This window comes from Chrysemys picta, chromosome 17 (assembly GCF_011386835.1).
Source record: "Chrysemys picta bellii isolate R12L10 chromosome 17, ASM1138683v2, whole genome shotgun sequence".
Lineage (NCBI taxonomy): Eukaryota > Metazoa > Chordata > Testudines > Emydidae > Chrysemys > Chrysemys picta.
In genome coordinates, this window is record NC_088807.1 from 26,603,721 (window position 1) to 26,621,220 (window position 17,500).

General features: G+C 68.0%; 2 protein-coding genes across 2 annotated transcripts in view; both read left to right on the forward strand.

The window, feature by feature from the left end:
* Window positions 1–8,941, forward strand: part of BGN (biglycan) — a 62,858-nt gene extending 53,917 nt beyond the window's left edge. The window contains 2 exon segments of the mRNA XM_065571007.1: window positions 5,542–5,680; window positions 6,381–8,941. Of these exon segments, the coding sequence (XP_065427079.1) occupies window positions 5,542–5,680; window positions 6,381–6,578 (337 nt within the window). The 3' untranslated portion in view covers window positions 6,579–8,941.
* A 6,694-nt stretch (window positions 8,942–15,635) lies between these two features.
* The window catches only part of LOC101940571 (plasma membrane calcium-transporting ATPase 3), a 51,511-nt gene continuing 49,646 nt past the window's right edge, over window positions 15,636–17,500 (forward strand). Inside the window, exon 1 of the mRNA XM_065571008.1 lies at window positions 15,636–15,780. The gene's annotated coding sequence lies outside the window, so the exon portion shown is untranslated. The remainder of the gene's footprint in view (window positions 15,781–17,500) is intronic.

The following is a 17,500-nucleotide window of genomic DNA, read 5'->3' on the forward strand; positions in this document are numbered from 1 at the left end:
GTCTGCCAGGGGCCCATCTACCCCGGCATCCCGCATGCCAGAGGCCCATCGCCCCGGTATCCTGCCTGCCAGCCCATGTACCCCGGCCTCCCGCCTGCCAGCCCATCGCCCCGGCCTCCCGCCTGCCAGCCCATCGCCCCGGCCTCCCGCCTGCCAGGGGCCCATCGCCCCCGGTATCCCGCCTGCCAGCCCATCTACCCCCGGCATCCTGCCTGCCTGCCCATCGCCCCGGCCTCCCGCCTGCCAGGAGCCCATCGCCCCGGCCTCCCGCCTGCCAGCCCATCTACCCCGGCCTCCCGCCTGCCAGGGGCCCATCGCCCCGGCCTCCCGCCTGCCAGCCCATCTACCCCGGTATCCCGCCTGCCAGGGGCCCATCGCCCCGGCCTCCCGCCTGCCAGGGGCCCATCGCCCCGGCCTCCCGCCTGCCAGCCCATCGCCCCGGCCTCCCGCCTGCCAGGGGCCCATCTACCCCGGCATCCCGCATGCCAGAGGCCCATCGCCCCGGTATCCTGCCTGCCAGCCCATGTACCCCGGCCTCCCGCCTGCCAGCCCATTGCCCCGGCCTCCCGCCTGCCAGGGGCCCATCGCCCCGGCCTCCGGCCTGCCAGCCCATCGCCCCGGCCTCCCGCCTGCCAGGGGCCCATCGCCCCGGCCTCCCGCCTGCCAGGGGCCCATCGCCCTGGTATCCCGCCTGCCAGCCCATTGCCCCGGCCTCCCGCCTGCCAGGGGCCCATCGCCCCGGCCTCCCGCCTGCCAGGGGCCCATCGCCCTGGTATCCCGCCTGCCAGCCCATCGCCCCGGCCTCCCGCCTGCCAGCCCATCTACCCCGGCATCCCGCATGCCAGAGGCCCATCGCCCCGGTATCCTGCCTGCCAGCCCATGTACCCCGGCCTCCTGCCTGCCAGCCCATCGCCCTGGCCTCCCGCCTGCCAGGGGCCCATCACCCCGGCATCCCGCCTGCCAGCCCATCTACCCCGGGATCCTGCCTGCCAGCCCATCGCCCCGGTATCCCGCCTGCCAGCCCATCTACCCCGGCATCCCGCCTGCCAGCCCATCGCCCCGGCCTCCCGCCTGCCAGAGGCCTATCGCCCTGTATCCCGCCTGCCAGCCCATCTACCCTGGCATCCCGCCTGCCAGGGGCCCATCGCCCCGGCCTCCCGCCTGCCAGCCCATCGCCCCGGCCTCCCGCCTGCCAGCCCATCTACCCCGGCATCCCGCATGCCAGAGGCCCATCTACCCGGCACCCAGCCTGCCAGCCCATCTACCCCGGCATCCCGCATGCCAGAGGCCCATCGCCCCGGCATCCGCCTGCCAGCCCATCTACCCCGGCTTCCCGCATGCAGAGGCCCATCGCCCCGGCATCCCGCCTGCCAGCCCATCTACCCCGGCTTCCCGCATGCCAGAAGCCCATCACCCCGGTATCCCGCCTGCCAGTCCATCGCTCCGGCCTCCCGCCTGCCAGAGGCCCATCGCCCCGGCGTCCCGCCTGCCAGCCCATCTACCCCGGCGTCCCGCCTGCCAGGGGCCCATCGCCCCGGTATCCCGCCTGCCAGCCCATCGCCCCGGCATTCCCCCAGGGACCCCAACCCTGATCACCAGCGCCCCCTGCCCCGCTGCCCACCCCCCGGTGCTCCCCAGCACCTGGCCCTGAGCACTGGGCGAGTTCTGCCGGGTGGATGAGCTGTGGGTCACTCCGGTCTCTCTGCCCCCAGAGATGGGGGGCAACCCCTTGGAGAACAGCGGATTCGAACCCGGCGCCTTTGACGGCCTGAAGCTGAATTATCTGCGCATCTCAGAAGCCAAACTGACAGGTGTCCCCCAAAGGTAAGCGCCCTGCCCCCCGGCCTGCCCCCCCCGCCCCCCTGCTCTTCCCCCCGCCCCCCGGCCTGCCCCCTGCTATTCCCCCAACCCCCTGCCGCCCCCCGGCCTGCCCCCCAACCCCCCCAAACCCCCCGCCCCCCAGCCTGCCCCCCTGCTATTCCCCCAACCCCCTGCCGCCCCCCGGCCTGCCCCCCAACCCCCCCAAACCCCCGCCCCCCAGCCTGCCCCCCTGCTATTCCCCCAACCCCCTGCCGCCCCCCGGCCTGCCCCCAACCTCCCCCAGCGCCCCGGCCTGCCCCCCTGCTATTCCCCCAACCCCCTGCCGCCCCCCGGCCTGCCCCCCAACCCCCCCAACCCCCCGCCCCCCAGCCTGCCCCCCTGCTATTCCCCCAACCCCCTGCCGCCCCCCGGACTGCCCCCCAACCCCCCCGCCCCCCGGCCTGCCCCCCTGCAATTCCCCCAACCCCCTGCCGCCCCCAGCCTGCCCCCCAACCCCCCCCAGCGCCCCGGCCTGCCCCCCTGCAATTCCCCCAACCCCCCCGCCCCCCGGCCTGCCCCAACCTCCCCAGCGCCCCGGCCTGCCCCCCTGCTATTCCCCCAACCCCCTCCCGCACCCCCAGCCTGCCCCCCAACCTCCCCCAACCCCCCAGCCTGCCCCCCAACCTCCCCAGCGCCCCGGCCTGCCCCCCTGCAATTCCCCCAATCCCCTGCCGCCCCCCGGCCTGCCCCCAAACCCCCCCAGCGCCCCGCCTGCCCCCCTGCAATTCCCCCAACCCCCTCCCGCACCCCCCGGCCTGCCCCCAACCTCCCCAACCCCCATGCTCTTCCCCCAACCTCCCCCAGCTCCCAGCCCCCCTGCTCTTCCCCCAGTGCCCCGGCCTGCCCCCTGCTACTCCCCAACCCCCTCCCGCACCCCCGGCCTGCCCCCAACCTCCCCCAACCCCCATGCTCTTCCCCCAACCTCCCCCAGCTCCCCAGCCCCCCTGCTCTTCCCCCAGCGCCCCGACCTGCCCCCTGCTATTCCCCAACCTCCCCCAGCCCCCCCGGCCTGTCCCCCAACCTCCCCAGCACCCCAGCCTGCCCCCTGCTATTCCCCCAACCCCCTCCCGCCCCCCGGCCTGCCCCCCAACCTCCCCCAGCGCCCCGGCCTGCCCCTGCTATTCCCCCAACCCCCTCCCGCCCCCGGCCTGCCCCCCAACCCCCCCCAGCGCCCCGACCTGCCCCCCTGCTATTCCCCCAACCTCCCCCAGCCCCCCCGGCCTGCCCCCCAACCTCCCCCAGTGCCCCAGCCCCCCTGCTCTTCCCCCAGTGCCCCGGCCTGCCCCCCTGCTACTCCCCCAACCCCCTCCCGCACCCCCGGCCTGCCCCCAACCTCCCCCAACCCCCATGCTCTTCCCCCAACCTCCCCCCAGCTCCCCAGCCCCCTGCTCTTCCCCAGCGCCCCGACCTGCCCCCTGCTATTCCCCCAACCTCCCCCAGCCCCCCCGGCCTGTCCCCCAACCTCCCCCAGCACCCCAGCCTGCCCCCTGCTATTCCCCCAACCCCCTCCCGCCCCCCGGCCTGCCCCCCAACCTCCCCCAGCGCCCCGGCCTGCCCCCTGCTATTCCCCAACCCCCTCCCGCCCCGGCCTGCCCCCCAACCTCCCCCAGCCCCCCCGGCCTGCCCCCCAACCTCCCCCAGTGCCCCGGCCTGCCCCCCTGTTATTCCCCAACCCCCTCCCACCCCCCGGCCTGCCCCCTAACCCCCCCGCCGTTGCCCACCCCAGCCCGCTGGCTGACCCCGTGGTGTCCTGGGACCCCCAGTACTGCCCCCCTCCCATGTCTGGGACCCCTCCCCACCCTGCTCCTCAGGTCCCCCCAGATCCTGCCCCCTCTGGCTGGGACCCCCAGCACTCCGGTCAGGGCATCAGAGCCCCTACTGCACCCCGCTCCCCCCACACAATATCCCCCCCCGATCAAACCCAGCTCCCCCCCCACCCCTGGGATCCTCCTGCATGTAACCTGCCCCCGGCTCCCAGCCCCCTGGGGGCCCCCTGACCCCCCTTCTCTGCCCCCCAGACCTGCCTGAGACCCTAAACGAGCTGCACCTGGATCACAACAAAATCCAAGCCATTGAACTGAAGATCTGATCCGCTACGGCAAGCTGGCCAGGTGAGTGCGCGCGGCCCCCGGCTGCTCCCAACTGCCCCCCAACTGCCCCACAACTGCCCCCGGCCCCCCGACTGCCCCCCGGCTACCCCCCAACTGCCCCCCGGCTGCCCCACAACTGCCCCCGGCCCCCCGGCTGCCCCCCAACTGCCCCCAACTGCCCCCCGCCTGCCCCACAACTGCCCCCCGGCTGCCCCCAACTGCCCCCCTGTTGCGGAGTGTGGGGGAGTTAGGGCCCTGCACCCCTCTTCCCGAGATTCACTGCGACTCTCAACCAGCCAGTAAAGCAGAAGGTTTATTTAAGGACAGGAACACAGTCTCAAGCAGAGCGTGTAGGTACGACAGACCCCCTCAATTAGGTCCCTCTGGGAGGTTCAGGGAGCTTAGACCCCAGCTTGGGGTTCCCTGCGTTGCACCACCCAGCCCCAACCGAAACTAAACTCCCAGCCCCTCCCGCTGCTCCTCTCCTTTGTTCAGTCTCCCGGGCAGAAGGTGTTAATTCTCCCCCACCCCCACCCCGTTCCTGGCTCAGGTTACAGCTCAGGTAGCTTCCTTCAAGGGAAGTCCCACATCCCCACTGCAATCCCCCTGCAACATTCCCAGGTCAAATCTGCCCTGCTCCCTGCTCCGTCACACCCCCACCTGCCCCCCGGCTGCCCCACAACTGCCCCCGGCCCCCCGACTGCCCCCTGGCTACCCCCCAACTGCCCCCCAGCTGCCCCCCAACTGCCCCCGGCTGCTCACCGACTGCCCACCGACTGCCCCCCAACTGCCCCCCAGCTGCCCCCCAACTGCCCCCGGCTGCTCACCGACTGCCCCCCGGCTGCCCCACAACTGCCCCCGGCCCCCCGACTGCCCCCCGGCTACCCCCCAACTGCCCCCCAGCTGCCCCCCAACTGCCCCCGGCTGCTCACCGACTGCCCACCGACTGCCCCCCAGCTGCCCCCGGCCCCCCGGCTGCCCCTGGCCCCCCGGCTGCCCCCCGACTGCCCCCCGACTGCCCCTGGCCCCCCGGCTGCCCCCCGGCTGCCCCCCAGCTGCCCCCCAACTGCCCCCCGGCTGCCCCCGGCCCCCAACTGCCCCCCGCCTGCCCCCCAGCTGCCCCAGAACTGCCCCCCAACTGCCCCCGGCCCCCCGCCTGCCCCCCGCCTGCCCCCCAACTGCCCCCCACCCCCAACTGCTCCCCAACTGCCCTTGCCCCCCAACTGGCCCCCGCCCCCAACTGCTCCCCAACTGCTCCTGCCCCCCAACTGGCCCCCGCCCCCAACTGCCCCCGGCCGCCTGATCCACTATGGGAAGCTGGGCAGGTAAGTGCCCCCGGCCCCCCCAGCCCCCCCAGCCCCCCCAATCCGCTACAGGAAGTTGTCCAGGTAACAGCCCCCCCCCCCCCCCCCCCCCGCCACCAGGCCCCCATAAATAGCTTCACATGGTCCAGCCACTGGAGGGAACCACAGAGCCCCACGGCTGCATCCACCCATCCTCCAAACATCCCAGGTACCCCACCCCCACTGCCCAGCCCCCATAGCTACCCCCCCCCGTCCATCCGTCCATCCATCCCCCGCTCTCCGCGCAGGCTGGGGCTGGGGCACAACGCCATCCGGATGATCGAGAACGGGAGCTTGGCCTTCGTCCCAGCGCTCCGGGAGCTGCACCTCGACCACAACCGGCTCTCCCGCGTGCCCTCCGGGCTGCCCGGCCTCCGCTTCCTGCAGGTGAGGCTGGGGCGCCCCCCGGTGGCGGGATCGCCTCTCTGGGCCGCCCAGAGGGTTCAGGGGGCCTGGGGCAAAGCGGGCGAGCTGCGGCGCTTGTACTCACCCGGTGGCGGTCCGGGTCTTCGGCGGCATTTCAGTGGTGGGGGGCCCTTCAGCCGCCCCGCGTCCTCGGCAGCACTGAAGGACCCGCCGCCGAAATGCTGCCGGAGACCCGGAGCGCCGCCCGGTGAGTAAAAAGGCGCCTCTAGCCAGGAAAGGGATTCTCGGCCATGGCTCGCAGGGCCCCTGTGGGGCCCGGGGCCAATTGCCCCTCTTTCACCGCCCTCTGGGCGGCCCTGGGCAGAGGGGCTTATTGGAAAATCTCCCCCTCCCTTCCCATAAGACTGGGGGAGCCCCCCCATGAACCCCTTTCTTGCCTCCCTCTGATGGGGGGGCTTGGGGGCTCTAAACTCTCCTGTTCAGCCCCCACTCTCCCTTCCCCCAGGTGGGCATTAGGGGGTTAATGGGGGGGATCTGTGCTTTTGGGGGACTGTGGGGGAATCTGAGGGGTTGAGGGGGCTGGGGGGTTCTGGGGAGTTGGGGGGCTGTGATGGGGAGTCAGGGGGGCTGTGATGAGGGGGCTGAGGGGATGCGATGGGAAGTCTGGGGGTGTGATGGGTGGGGGGCCTGGGGGTGCTAGCTGACCTCCCCCTCCCCCCAGGTGGTGTACCTGCACGCCAATGACATCACGCAGGTGGGAGTGAACGATTTCTGCCCCGTGGGGTTCGGGGTGAAGCGAGCCTATTACAACGGAATCAGTCTCTTCGGGAACCCGGTCCCCTACTGGGAGGTGCAGCCGGCCACCTTCCGCTGCGTCACCGACCGCCTGGCCATCCAGTTCGGCAACTACAAGAAATAAGGGGGCCGGGGAGGGGGGGCGGGGGTGCAATGGGGGGGAGCCGGGGGAAGTGTAGGGGGACTAGAAGGGGGCAGCAGGGGGTCTGGGGGTGCAGGGAGTGGGGAAACCAGAGGCCCATTGGGTCCAGCGCTGTGACCCCATTACCTGCCATGCCGGGGGGGCAGCTCTAGCATCGACTCGGTAACCCACAGAGGGTCGGGGGGCAGATGGGGCCCCTGCCATGTAGCTTCAAAGCACATGTGCCAGCGTCGGTAGGATCGGGGCCACTGGGATCTTACTGCCAATCCTTGGAAAGTTTACCAACCCACCCCCCACAACTACCCCCGGGACCGTTTGCCCCCCAAATCATGAAAACAGGGTGGAAAGGTTGAGGGCTCGGCACCAAACAGGTTAGAATTTTGCAACTTGCGGGGGGGGGAAGGCCCCCAAAGGTGACAAAATCTCACAAGAGAATTGCAAACAAATTGACAAAGAAAATCTTGAAACCATCAGGGAGAAAATGTTGGGGGGGAAATGGAGAAAATTTGTAACAATTGTGGCAACAAAACCCAAAAAATCTTCGCAAGCTTGCCTGAGTGTGCAGGAGAATTTTGCTGGCTGACTTCTTTGCAAATTGGCGAGAAACGGCAAAGAGATTAGAACCCAAAGCCATGGAGATTGGCAGCCCAAAGCCATGGAGATTGGAACCCAAAGCCATGGAGATTATTGAACATTTTTTTTAAACACATCTGCATGAATGTTTTGCCCTAAAAGCGTCATGGAAAAATTGTAAAAATTTTGCAAGAAAGTTCTTGCCACATTTGCATGAAAATGTAAGAAAAGATTGAAAAAAAGGAAAGTCATGAAGAAAAGTGCAAAAAATGTTGCAAGGCAATTTGTAATACATTTGCATACACATGCATGAGCTTTGCAACAACAACAACAACAAAATCACCCCATAATTTTGAATGAAAATCCAAGAGCATTTTACCCCCCAAAAATTAAATTTTGCATTCAAGTACAAAAGTATTTTGCAAAAAAGTCATTGGGAAAATTGCAAAAGAAAATGTATAAATTTGCATGAGAAAGGAAAAAATTGCTAATGCTGTCATGCAGAAAATGGCAAATATTTTGAAAAAATCTTTAATACATTTGTATGAAAATGCATGACAGTTTTGCAAAAACAGTTATTAAATTGGCAATAAAACGCAACAAAGTCACAGAGAAAATTGCAAACATTATTTTCAATATATTTGGAAATTTGCATGAAAACTCAAAGATATGCACAAAATGGCACTCCCCAAAAGTCAAGAAGAAAACTGAAAACGTTTTGAAAAATAAATATAAAACACAATCTGTAACAATTTACGAGAAAAAGTCATCATGAAAATTCGGGACAAAATTTGCCAACGATCGCTGAAAACATTGCAAAACATGTGGCCGAAGATCGTGCAAAATGTGCATAACGACTTGTGAAAATTTTGCAAAGGCAAAAACGTGGAAAAGACATGACGAAATCGTGCAAAACTGTTGCAGAAATATCCCACCCCCAAGTGGCAAACATTTTGCATACAAAGCACGCTCCATTCTTCACTAATTAGTGCCAATATTTCCTGCTAAGTTCTCCGACACGCGTGTGCACAACTCCCTGGCAATGTACCAATCTCGCAAGCCACCGGACATCCCCCCCGGGAAACCAAAGCACCAGCTGACGGTTTCTGCTCCCACACGCGTGTGAGCCGCCTGGTCCTGGTGCCCGCAGCCCGGGCGAAGGGAAGGCAGCGCTCAGCGGTGGAGCCAAGAACTCGGAGTGGGACTTGCTGGTGCCTGTGGGGGGCAGGGTTTGCAGCCCTGCTTCTTTGAAGACCCTCGGGGGGCGTGGGTGTGAAATTTCCCGCTTTGCACACGTTTGCTGCCTCATGGGTTTTTCCTTCTTCTTGTTCCCGAAATGCATGGGCGCGGCCTGCTCCAGCCCTGCTCCTTGACACGCGCCGGTGCTTGAAGGCCCGATTCTCTCCCGTGGCAGCCACGATTTGGTGGGACGAGGGCACAGGTGGGCCAGGACCCTGCCAGGCAATGGGGAGAGTGCACCCCCCAGGGCGGGGGGCTAGACGGCCAGGGACGATCCTGATGGGTACGTGTAGGATGGGGTGCCCAGAGGCTCCCCACCACCCTCAGAGTTCACCCCACCCCCTTAGTGCCCAACCCCCAAGCCCTGGATTTCCACCGCGCCCCGGGGCTGGGCAGGTGGGACTGGGAACAGGACCCCCAGGCAACCCGAGCTGCGAGCCAACCCCTCCCCCACCGCGGGTGTGATTGTGTGTAACGTCGTGTGCAATAGAAACGCCGAGAACGGCGGCTAATAAAAGTTAGCGTCGGGTTCAGCTGCGCCTCCTGCATGGCGTGTGTGGGGCTGTGGGAGGGGGGCAGGGGCCTGTCGCCTCTCAGGGGCGCCAGCTCCCCCCAGCCCCAGGGCAGGGACTGGCTGGCTCAGGGGGGCGGGGAATGGGGCAGGGGCCTGTCGCCTCTCAGGGGCGCCAGCTCCCCCCAGCCCCAGGGCAGGGACTGGCTGGCTCAGGGGGGCGGGGAATGGGGCAGGGGCCTGTCCCCTCTGGGGGGGCGCCAGCTCCCACCAGCCCCAGGGCAGGGACTGGCTGGCTCAGGGGGGCGGGGAATGGGGCAGGGGCCTGTCGCCTCTCAGGGGCGCCAGCTCCCCCCAGCCCCAGGGCAGGGACTGGCTGGCTCAGGGGGGCAGGCAATGGGGCAGGGGCCTGTCCCCTCTGGGGGGGCGCCAGCTCCCATCGGCCCCAGGGCAGGGACTGGCTGGCTGGGGCACATCTCCATGGATGGCATCCAGCCCCCAGCTTTTCCAGTATGGGGGGCCCGGGGTGCTGGGATGTGGGAACCAGCACGAAGGGCAGACGGAGCCGGGGCCAGGGGCTTTGGCCCAGAAGAGAGACAGAGAGATCGCCCCAGCCCTCCGCTCCACAGTGCCCCCACTGAGCCCCACAGCCCTCCCTGCCCAGCCCCCCAGCTGCCCAGCCAGACGTCTCTGGGGCCCCGGGACCCGCCCTGCGCTCCCAGCCAGGCAAAACCCGGCTCCATCTCTAGGTTGCGTGGCCGGCGCCAGCCGAGCCGGGCCCCAGCCCCCATTAGCCGGCGGCCCCCTCAATACCGTCAGCTGGTTCGGCTCCTCGGGCCCCTGGCACCCGGCCCGGCCCCAGCCCAGTGCCAGGAGACGGCCAGGAGCCATGGATGGCTCTGCCCGATTCCGGTATCCATCCCTCCCTCCGTCTATCCCTCCGTCCCGCCCCCAGCCCTGTATCCATCCCCCATCCCCCCACAGCCCTGTATCCTTCCCACATCCCCCCTACAGCCCTGTATCCATCCCCCATCCCCCCTGTATCCATCCCCCATCTCCCCACAGCCCTGTATCCTTCCCCTATCCCCCCACAGCCCTGTATCCTTCCCCCATCCCCCCTACAACCCTGTATCCATCCGCCCCGCCCCAGCCCTGTATCCATCCCCCCTGTATCCTTCCCCTATCCCCCCACAGCCCTGTATCCTTCCCCCATCCCCCCTGTATCCATCCCCCATCCCCCCACAGCCCTGTATCCTTCCCCTATCCCCCCACAGCCCTGTATCCATCCCCCCTGTATCCTTCCCCATCCCCCCACAGCCCTGTATCCTTTCCCCATCCCCCCTGTATCCATCCCCCATCCCCCCACAGCCCTGTATCCTTCCCCTATCCCCCCACAGCCCTGTATCCTTCCCCCATCCCCCCTGTATCCATCCCCCATCCCCCCACAGCCCTGTATCCTTCTCCCCATCCCCCCTACAACCCTGTATCCATCCGCCCCGCCCCAGCCCTGTATCCATCCCCCCTGTATCCTTCCCCTATCCCCCCACAGCCCTGTATCCTTCTCCCCATCCCCCCTACAACCCTGTATCCATCCGCCCCAGCCCTATATCCATCCCCCTGTATCCTTCCCCTATCCCCCCCACAGCCCTGTATCCTTCTCCCCATCCCCCCACAGCCCTGTATCCATCCCCCATCCCCCCTGTATCCTTCTCCCCATCCCCCCTACAGCCCTGTATCCATCCCCCCCGACCCAGCCCTGTATCCATCCCCCATCCCCCCTCTATCCATCTCCCATCCCCCCACAGCCCTGTATCCATCCCCCATCCCCCCTGTATCCATCCCCCATCCCCCCACAGCCCTGTATCCTTCTCCCCATCCCCCTACAGCCCTGTATCCATCCCCCCTACAGCCCTGTATCCATCCCCCATCCCCTGTGTATCCTTCCCCCATCCCCCATCCCACCCAGAGCCCTGTATCCATCCCCCCATTCCCCAACAGCCCTGTATCCATCCCCCATCCCACCCAGAGCCCTGTATCCATCCCCCATCCCCCCACAGCCCTGTATCCATCCCCCCTGTATCCTTCCCCCATCCCCCCCCACAGCCCTGTATCCATCCCCCCTGTATCCTTCCCCCATCCCCCCCACAGCCCTGTATCCATCCCCCATCCCCCCCAGAGCCCTGTATCCATCCCTTCATCCCCCCCCACAGACCTGTATCCTTCTCCCCAACCCCCCACAGCCCTGTATCCATCCCCCATCCCCCCCAGAGCCCTGTATCCATCCCTTCATCCCCCCCCACAGACCTGTATCCTTCTCCCCAACCCCCCACAGCCCTGTATCCATCCCCCCATCCCACCCAGAGCCCTGTATCCATCCCCGCACAGCCCTGTATCCTTCCCCCATCCCCCTACAGCCCTGTATACATCCACCCCGCCCCAGCCCTGTATCCATCCCCCATCCATCCTTCCCCCATCCCCCCCAGAGCCCTGTATCCTTCCCCCATCCCCCCCACAGCCCTGTGTCCATCCCCCATCCCCCTACAGCCTTGTATCCATCCCCCCGCCCCCAGCCCTGCATCCATCCCCCCAGCCCTGTATCCATCACCCATCCCCCCTGTATCCATCCCCCATCTCCCCCAGACCCCTGTATCCTTCCCTCTATCCCCCCACAGCCCTGTATCCATCCCCCATCCCCCCACAGCCCTGTATCCTTCCCCTATCCCCCCACAGCCCTGTATCCATTCCCCATCCCCCCTGTATCCATCCCCCATCCCCCCTACAGCCCTGTATCCTTCCCCCATCCCCCCACTGCCCTGTATCCATCCCCCCATCCCCCACACAGACCTGTAACCTCCCCATCCCCCCCAGAGCCCTGTATCCTTCCCCTCATCGCCCTACAGCCCTGTATCCTTTCCCCCATCCCCCAGAGCCCTGTATCCATCCCCCATCTCCCCCACAGCCCTGTATCCATCCCCCATCTCCCCCACAGCCCTATATCCTTCCCCCCATGCCCCACTGCCCTGTATTCATCCCCCCATTCCCCCACAGCCCTGTATCCATCCCCCCATCCCCACACAGCCCTGTATCCATCCTCCCGCAGCCCTGTACCCTTCCCCCATCCCCCCACAGCCCTGTATCCTTCTCCCCATCCCCCCACAGGCCTGTATCCATCCCCCATCCCCCAACAGCCCTGTATCCTTCCCTCCATCCTCCCCACAGCCCTGTATCCTTCTCCCCATCCCCCCACAGCCCTGTATCCATCCCCCATCCCCCCACAGCCCTGTATCCATCCCCCCATCCCCCCACAGCCCTGTATCCTTCTCCCCATCCCCCCACAGCCCTGTATCCATCCCCCATCCCCCAACAGCCCTGTATCCTTCCCTCCATCTCCCCACAGACCTGTATCCATCCCCCATCCTCCCACAGACCTGTGTCCTTCTCCCCATCCCCCCACAGCCCTGTATCCTTCCCCCATCCCCCACAGCCCTGTATCCATCCCCCCCACTGCCCTGTATCCTTCCCCCATCCCACCATCCCCCACAGCCCTGTATCCATCCCCCCATCCCCGCCCCACGACCCCCTCTGTCGGTCCGTGTGTCCGTCGACATCTGTCCCGCTCCATGGCTCCCCATCACGGTTTCTATCCTCCTCCCACCTTCATTCCCCTCCGTCCCCCCTTTTGGGGATCAGCCCCTCTGCTCCCCCCAGCCCAGTTCCCCCTCCAGAGCGGGGAGTTCCAGCAATTCACATGGGGATGTGGGGTCCCCTGGGTCCATGGCTGGTGGGGGGTCCCCTGGGTCCATGGCTGCTGGGGGCTGCCCCTGGGTCCCAGGCTGGTGGGGGACGGCCCCTGGGTCCATGGCTGGTGGGGGGCTGCCCCTGGGTCCCAGGATAGTTGGGGGCGGCCCCTGGGTCCCAGGCTGGTGGGGGCTGCCCCTGGGCCCATGGCTGGTGGGGGGTCCCCTGGGTCCCAGGCTGGTGGGGGGTCCCCTGGGTCCATGGCTGGTGGGGGCTGCCCCTGGGTCCATGGCTGCTGGGGGGCGGCCCCTGGGTCCCAGGCTGGTGGGGTACGGCCCCTGGGTCCATGGCTGGTGGGGGGCTGCCCCTGGGTCCCAGGATAGTTGGGGGCGGCCCCTGGGTCCCAGGCTGGTGGGGGGTCCCCTGGGTCCCAGGCTGGTGGGGGGCTGCCCCTGGGTCCCAGGCTGGTGGGGGGCTGCCCCTGGGTCCATGGCTGGTGGGGGGTGGCCCCTGGGTCATGGCTGGTGGGGGGCGGCCCCTGGGTCCATGGCTGCTGGGGGGCTGCCCCTGGGTCCATGGCTGGGGGGCGGCCCCTGGGTCCATGGCTGCTGGGGGGTCCCCTGGGTCCATGGCTGCTGGGGGGCTGCCCCTGGGCCCATGGCTGGTGGGGGGTCCCCTGGGTCCATGGCTGATGGGGGGTCCCCTGGGCCCATGGCTGATGGGGGGGGTCCCCTGGGTCCCAGGCTGGTGGGGGGGCTGCCCCTGGGCCCATGGCTGGTGGGGGGCTGCCCCTGGGCCCATGGCTGGTGGGGGGTCCCCTGGGCCCATGGCTGCTGGGGGGCTGCCCCTGGGTCCCAGGCTGGTGGGGGGCTGCCCCTGGGTCCCAGGCTGGTGGGGGGTCCCCTGGGCCCATGGCTGGTGGGGGGCTGCCCCTGGGCCCATGGCTGGTGGGGGGTCCCCTGGGTCCCAGGCTGGTGGGGGGCTGCCCCTGGGTCCATGGCTGGTGGGGGGTCCCCTGGGTTCCAGGCTGGTGGGGGGCTGCCTCTGGGCCCCAGGCTGGTGGGGGGCTGCCCCTGGGTCCCAGGCTGGTGGGGGGCTGCCCCTGGGTCCATGGCTGCTGGGGGGCTGCCCCTGGGCCCATGGCTGGTGGGGGGCGGCCCCTGGGCCCATGGCTGGTGGGGGGTCCCCTGGGTCCATGGCTGGTGGGGGGCTGCCCCTGGGTCCCAGGCTGGTGGGGGGTCCCCTGGGCCCATGGCTGCTGGGGGGCTGCCCCTGGGTCCCAGGCTGGTGGGGGGCTGCCCCTGGGTCCCAGGCTGGTGGGGGGTCCCCTGGGTCCATGGCTGGTGGGGGGTCCCCTGGGCCCATGGCTGGTGGGGGGCTGCCCCTGGGCCCATGGCTGGTGGGGGGTCCCCTGGGTCCCAGGCTGGTGGGGGGCTGCCCCTGGGTCCATGGCTGGTGGGGGGTCCCCTGGGTTCCAGGCTGGTGGGGGGCTGCCTCTGGGCCCCAGGCTGGTGGGGGGCTGCCCCTGGGTCCCAGGCTGGTGGGGGGCTGCCCCTGGGTCCATGGCTGCTGGGGGGCTGCCCCTGGGCCCATGGCTGGTGGGGGGCGGCCCCTGGGCCCATGGCTGGTGGGGGGTCCCCTGGGTCCATGGCTGGTGGGGGGCTGCCCCTGGGTCCCAGGCTGGTGGGGGGTCCCCTGGGCCCCAGGCTGGTGGGGGGTCCCCTGGGTCCCAGGCTGGTGGGGGGCTGCCCCTGGGCCCATGGCTGGTGGGGGGTCCCCTGGGTCCCAGGCTGGTGGGGGGCTGCCCCTGGGCCCATGGCTGGTGGGGGGTCCCCTGGGTCCCAGGCTGGTGGGGGGTCCCCTGGGCCCCAGGCTGGTGGGGGGTCCCCTGGGTCCCAGGCTGGTGGGGGGCTGCCCCTGGGCCCATGGCTGGTGGGGGGTCCCCTGGGTCCCAGGCTGGTGGGGGGCTGCCCCTGGGCCCATGGCTGGTGGGGGGTCCCCTGGGTCCCAGGCTGGTGGGGGGCTGCCCCTGGGCCCATGGCTGGTGGGGGGTCCCCTGGGTTCCAGGCTGGTGGGGGGCTGCCCCTGGGCCCATGGCTGGTGGGGGGTCCCCTGGGTCCCAGGCTGGTGGGGGGCTGCCCCTGGGCCCATGGCTGGTGGGGGGTCCCCTGGGCCCATGGCTGCTGGGGGGCGGCCCCTGGGTCCCAGGCTGGTGGGGGGTCCCCTGGGTCCATGGCTGCTGGGGGGCTGCCCCTGGGCCCATGGCTGGTGGGGGGCTGCCCCTGGGCCCCAGGCTGGTGGGGGGTCCCCTGGGCCCATGGCTGGTGGGGGTCTGCCCCTGGGTCCCAGGCTGGTGGGGGGTCCCCTGGGCCCATGGCTGGTGGGGGGCTGCCCCTGGGTCCCAGGCTGGCGGGGGGTCCCCTGGGCCCATGGCTGGTGGGGGGCTGCCCCTGGGTCCCAGGCTGGTGGGGGGTCCCCTGGGCCCATGGCTGGTGGGGGATGGCCCCTGGGCCCATGGCTGGTGGGGGGCTGCCCCTGGGTCCCAGGCTGGTGGGGGGTCCCCTGGGCCCATGGCTGGTGGGGGATGGCCCCTGGGCCCATGGCTGGTGGGGGGCGGCCCCTGGGCCCCAGGCTGGTGGGGGGCTGCCCCTGGGCCCATGGCTGGTGGGGGGCGGCCCCTGGGTCCCAGGCTGGTGGGGGGCTGCCCTTGCGGTCATTGCCTGACACTAGGGGACGCTATTTTGCTGGCGGGGGGGGGGGCGATCCATCCTCCCATGCTGCCCCCCCCGCGCCGGCTGTGCCTGGGGGGGTTCGGGGGGGTGCGACGGGGACCCCCTGGCGGTGGGGCGGGGGGAGCCGGAAGCATCGGGCCTGTCCTCGGCCTCCGCTGCCGCTGTCACCTGCTCCTCCCCCCCCCCCCCCCCTCAGCATCAGGACCAGCCCGAGGACGCACCGTCCATGCAGCATGTGAAGCCAGGCGGGGATCCCGGAGCCCGCAGCGCCCTCAGCCCCACACAGCCCCCCCGCCCCGCCCCCTCCCCGCCCCACGGCCGTGGGGAAGCCGGGAGCGTCTCCCCCGCCCCCCCGCCCCTCCCAGCCCCGCGCCGGCTGCACCATGGCCTGGTAAGTCGCCGCCTCGGCACTGCGCTCTCGGAGGCGAATTTGGGGGGGGGGGGGTGGCTCCCGGATTGGGGACCCCCCCGGCAGGATGGTGGCTCTGCAGGGGCTGGGGGGGCCGGTGCAGACCCCCCCCCCCGCAGCGCCCATATTCCGTGTCCGGTGCAGAGATGCTGGGGGGGGGGGATGGGTTGTTCACTGCAGAGCTGCCTGCAGGAGGGGGCTGGGGGGCAGGGCGGGGGGGCGATTATTAAAGTGGGGAGGGCGCGGGGGGGGCGGACAAAAATCCCCTGTTGCGAGGGTCGGCAGGTTGCAACGACCCCCCCCCCCCGCGCAGTTCATAATTCTCCAAACCTGCCCCTCCCATTGCATGTCATTCCCCCCCCCCCGGCATGGCGGGTCTGTCACGCACCCTCCCGCAGCGCCCGGTCTGCCAGCGCCCCCCTCCCCCCATCGCAGTGGGGTCGTTACCGGATCATTATTGGCAAAGCCGGCCGGGCTGTCAAGGGGACAGAGCCACCCGCCGGGGGGGGGGGGGGGCTGGCGCACCTGGCCCGTGCGGTGGGGGGGCTGCTGAGACCTGGGGGGGGGGGCAGCGGTGTTTCATAGCCAGCGAGGGCCCCCCCCACACTGCAGCACAATCGCTCCTGCAGTCAGTGCGGGGGGGGGGGCTCTGGCTTCATCCCGACACCCCCGGTGCAAGGCACTGACCGGGGAGAGGGCTCTGGGAGCTGCCACAAAGCGAGACCCCCCGTTTTCTGGCCAATGGGCTCAGAGAATCCCTGGACTAGATGGAGGGAGGGCTGAATATGGTGTAGTGGGTGGATGGATGAATGGATAGATAGAGGTATGGGGGAATGGGGGGATGGATGGATGGAGGAATGGGGGGATGGAGGAATGGGGGGATGGATGGATAGAGGTATGGGGGATGGATGGATGGATGGATGGATGGATGGGGGAATGGGGGGATGGATGGATAGAGGTACGGGGGATGGATGGATGGGGGATGGGGGGGATGGATGGATAGAGGTATGGGGGGATGGATGCATGTGGAGTTAAGTATGAGGGTACACAGATGATGGATGTATGGATGGATGGAGGGAGGGAGTAAGGGAGGGAGGGAGGGGAAATATGGTATATTGGGATTTATGGATGGATAGAGGTATGGGGGGATGGATGGATGGATGGATGGATGGATGGGGGAATGGGGATGGATGGATTGATGGATGCATAGAGGTGTGGGGGGATTGATTAATGGATGGTTAGATATAGGTGTGGGGGGATGGATGGATGGGGGAATGGGGGGATGGATGGATGGATGGATGGATGGATGGGGGAATGGGGGATGGATGCATAGAGGTGTGGGGGGATTGATTAATGGATGGTTAGATATAGGTGTGGGGGGATGGATGGATGGATGGATGGATGGATGGATGGGGGAATGGGGGGATGGATGGATAGAGGTATGGGGGATGGATGGATGGATGGATGGATGGATGGATGGATGGATAGAGGTATGGCGGGTGGATGGATGGGGAGTTAAGTATGAGGGTACACAGATGAGGGAGGGAGAGAGGGAGGGACGGGTAAATATGGTATATTTAGATTGATGGATGGATAGAGGTGTGGGGGTGGATGGATGAGTTGGGAACTGTGGGCTGGGATGGCTGGAGGAATGAATACAGAGTGGTATATTGGGTGGGGAGAGAGGTGGAGATGGCGGGAC